The sequence below is a fragment of the Zingiber officinale genome, chromosome 5A (assembly GCF_018446385.1).
Source record: "Zingiber officinale cultivar Zhangliang chromosome 5A, Zo_v1.1, whole genome shotgun sequence".
In the NCBI taxonomy this organism is placed as follows: Eukaryota; Viridiplantae; Streptophyta; class Magnoliopsida; order Zingiberales; family Zingiberaceae; genus Zingiber; species Zingiber officinale.
In genome coordinates, this window is record NC_055994.1 from 60617522 (window position 1) to 60621502 (window position 3981).

The following is a 3981-nucleotide window of genomic DNA, read 5'->3' on the forward strand; positions in this document are numbered from 1 at the left end:
AACCTACTGCTTAAGTAAGAAGCCCTTTTATTCAACTGTTCGGCATCCATCTCTTTGCTTGATTTCTTCTTCTTCATGGAGGCCACCTTCTTTATCCTTTCCTTTACGTCAACTGCAGATGCATCTGCCACTTCAGCTTCAATGTCTCCTTTCTCCTATTTCTGATCATGCTCTTCCTGTTCCTTTGATGATTTTTCTTTCTTGGATTTCTTCTTCTTTAAGATTCTGTTCTCTAAAGGAGCACCAACACTTTCTTTCTTCTCCCCTTCACTACTTTCCTCCAGTTGCTTCTTGTCTACATAACAAGGATAAACAAATTCAACACACATTAAACAATCACTTCATATGTATGAAGCAACTCAAGTGAATTAAAATTTACTATCTATCAAAAATAAACTAATTATGTGAAAGAAGACATTACCAGCTGTCTCATTTTGTGTAGTATTACTATCTTTATTTGCAATGCCCATTTCATGTAGAAGTGCATCCAACGCTGCCATTTCCTTTTTCTTAAGCTCCTTCTTTGACAGTTGCCTTTCAGCATCTTTGGGTGGTGCTGAAACAGGAGTAGGTTTCTCAATGGTTGGTTTTTCCTAACAGCCTCTGGTTCATTTTCAGGTTCCTCAACATCATCATCATCACCCATGTCAAGAGCATCATCCTCACTTTCACTTTCCTAAACACAGGAAAAAAGAGAGTACTTGTTATAAATAAATAAACTTAAATATCTGATATAAACAAACATGTAAGAAAAGAACTGACTCTCACATGTGAGAGTAAAGCAAATAGTAGATAAGCATAATCACTAGCAAGCAACAGAATTAGCTAATAGGAAGAGAAGATTTTTATTTAAATAGATAAACTCAGAAACTCAAAGATTCTACTTATATTAACATAATAAATTTTTAAAAGAACAAAATGAAATAGGAAGAGAAGATTTTTATTTAAACAGATAACCTCATAAACTCAACATGTATTAGAACAATCTGCTAGCAATGTGTCCTATTCTTCTACAAACCAAAACTATTATTGTCTTCTCAGAAAATGGGATAATATGAAAGAGTACCAAAGAATTAACAAGAGATTAATAAAAGTGAACTGATAAGAGTTAAGACTACTGATTTACGAAGGAAAACATACTCATACAGAGGATCCAAATGTAGAAAAATAGGAATAAGTATTACAATAGAATTCTTACAAACATAGGAAAATAGGAACAATAATTAAAATCAGCTGTCAGGAGCTTGATTTGATAGATCAAAATCAGCTATTTTTGCAACATCATCATCAAAGAGTAAAACATTACTTGACTTTATATAACGATGAATGATATGAGGCTGGGCTTTCTCATGCAGGTATTCCAATCCTTTTGCTACTTCGACAGCAATTTTAACTCTTTGGAGCCATGACAACACTGGTCCTGGTTGTGCTCCTTTAACTCCTTTTCGTCCTGTGCATAATTATAGACATCACTGTTTGCTACTTTTAAATAAATTACTTGAAGTGCTAATCTTCTGAATCCATTGTCACTTTAGAACTCTCTAGGCAAGCTTGATACATGAAATCATAGTATAGAGCATCAACATAATGATGATAAAATCTCATCTATTGCTTCGCTCTATGAATCTATTTTATCATTTAGTTCAGGAGTAAAATAAACATAAATGATTTTGGACTATCTGACCATATAGATGTTTTACTATCTATCACAGGGAGAAAGAAGGAGTTAATGTGACATATAAATGATAAACATCTTCCAACAGTTGGAATGATCATGAGATGAGCCACACACAATTGGTTGTACTAGGAGATTAGAAAACAAATTTAGAATAACATTTAATTAATTATAGTTTTCTGTGTTCCTTGAATAATTCTACTAAATTCTTTAATGCGCACATTTCTTTGTACTTCATAGGTTGTACATGTTGGTGAGAAATATAGACAAAAGCCAGCAGTCCTGCTCCCATGAAAAAGCAACTTAGCCACTTATCTTCAATCCCTGACATTAACTTAAGCCGAACATTTACCTATTCAATAAAGCATACAAAGGAAAGAACAGCACATGGTTCCCTCTGTTTAATTGATGAACTTAGGTTCAGTTTGTATTAAACATTGTTATGGATATTATCATGTGGCAAAATAGTATTGGATAAGATCCATTGCAAAAATTACAAGTTGTCAAATGACAATTGACAAAGGCAAAGGATGAGGCTCTCCTTAATGGAAAAGGGGAATCTTAAACTGTCTGAGACAGTATGTTGATTTTTAGTGTGCTACGTGATAGATGTGAAAATTTCTAGTTTACTTAGCTTGATTAAACTGACATAAGGGTGGTAGATGTGAAAATTTATTTTAAAAGGATTACTTAGGTTTTATCATAGGATATGTTTTGTAACATATGTATGCTTAAATATTTTCATACACATTGCCACATACTCTCATCAACATAATTAACTTTAAAATTTTGACGCCATAGATGTCCACATGTATCTGTGTTCCTTATATAAACTATGCAGTTGAGTGGTTTAAATATTTTGGTGACATATATGTCCACATGTGTCTGTGTCCTTTATATAAACTATGTAGTCAAGTGACCAATCATATATTGTTTGTATATGTTTTCTAATACTTGATTTTAATCAATGTGCCATTGTAATAACATGGTTGCAATAATGGATAAGTTTTCCTAAGAAAAGTTCATACCATGAAGAATGTCATGGAGAGATCCCATTGTAGCAAACTCATATGCTAACAGACAGAGATTTCCTTCAACACTGTAACCAACCAACTCCATGACATTCTCATGCTTCAGTCGTGACACCATGGAAACCTGTAAAATTGTTCATTTGAGCATGACACCCCAACTAATAAGGTTAAAATAAGTATGACAAAAACCTGTGCCAAAAACTCTTGGTTTGGCTGCTTGCTTGAATCTAATTTTTTTACAATTGTGCTTCTCTCATTCTTTAGGACACCAAAATACACTCTACCAAATGAACCCTCCCAAATCAAAGCTTCATCACCAAAATTTTTTGTGATCTCCCTTATCTCGTCAACAGGAATAGCTGGGACTGCAATAGGTTGTGGCTTAACAGTTTGGGCACCCTTAGAAGGAGTATTGGCAGAAAGATAGGCTCCATCATTTCCTGCAAAATAGGCATCCATATTCATTAGAACTGAAAAATTTCTAATGATACCTCTAAAATAGATTTAGTCATCCAGTTGAAATGGAAGAAGACTTAATTTGGAATAAAAAAAACTCTAGTGGCCATTTTAGGTATCCTTACCAGCTGAATGGCTTGCAACATAAGGACCACCACTGGCAGCAGTTCGATTATTATCATTCTCTTCGCAACATCCAAAGCACGACATTTTTGTCTTTTAAGAGCGCTTGTGATGATGCTACCAGACTTGTAAGTTGTAACTAAGAAAACCTGTTTACAAAAGAAAAAAAATCCAGTAAACATGGGCACAAAGATGCCGCCTCCCCCCACTCCCCCGACGCTCCCGAGAGCGGATCCTGCGAAAGTGATTGTGGATCCGAGCACAACCCTCCACCCTAGCTCCAGTTCCTGCCACCCCAAATTTGCAAACTTCCAATCTCAAACCAAAGCAGAAAAAACAGGAAAAAAAAGGAAAAAAGAACACGATTTGGTTGAGAGAAGAAGGGAAAGGGTTTCATATTGGCCAAGCGTGCGAGTGAGAGCCATTCTTGGGGAGAGAATTCACAAGGCGACCGAGGAGAGGAGGCTTGTCGTCTTCCATGCGATCGCTGTGGTTGCTTCCTGCCTGCGTCGTTGACGACCCAAGAGGCCTCTCTGCTGCGATCGACTGGAGTCCTAGGATCATACTGCAGCAAAGGAAGAGTACAACAACCACATGTTGGAACCCCAAGGTTGTTTTGGTGTGATCAACAAGTTAAGTTAGGTCCTGCATTGTATTTAACCTTGTGTCTAAGTGTGCAAGAGCTTAGGAGCACAG

The 3981-nt window shown here is 36.0% G+C and overlaps 1 protein-coding gene across 1 annotated transcript; it reads right to left on the reverse strand.

Annotated features, from left to right (window-relative positions):
* Positions 1-1222: 1222 nt before the first annotated feature.
* LOC121982850 (pto-interacting protein 1-like) lies at positions 1223-3541 on the reverse strand. The gene is made up of 4 exons (XM_042535888.1): positions 3288-3541; positions 2896-3146; positions 2704-2830; positions 1223-1450 (listed from the first exon to the last, which is right to left on the reverse strand). The coding sequence occupies exons 1-4, from the start codon at positions 3370-3372 to the stop codon at positions 1230-1232; spliced, it is 684 nt and encodes a 227-aa protein (XP_042391822.1). The 5' UTR covers positions 3373-3541; the 3' UTR covers positions 1223-1229.
* Between the last annotated feature and the right edge of the window lie 440 nt (positions 3542-3981).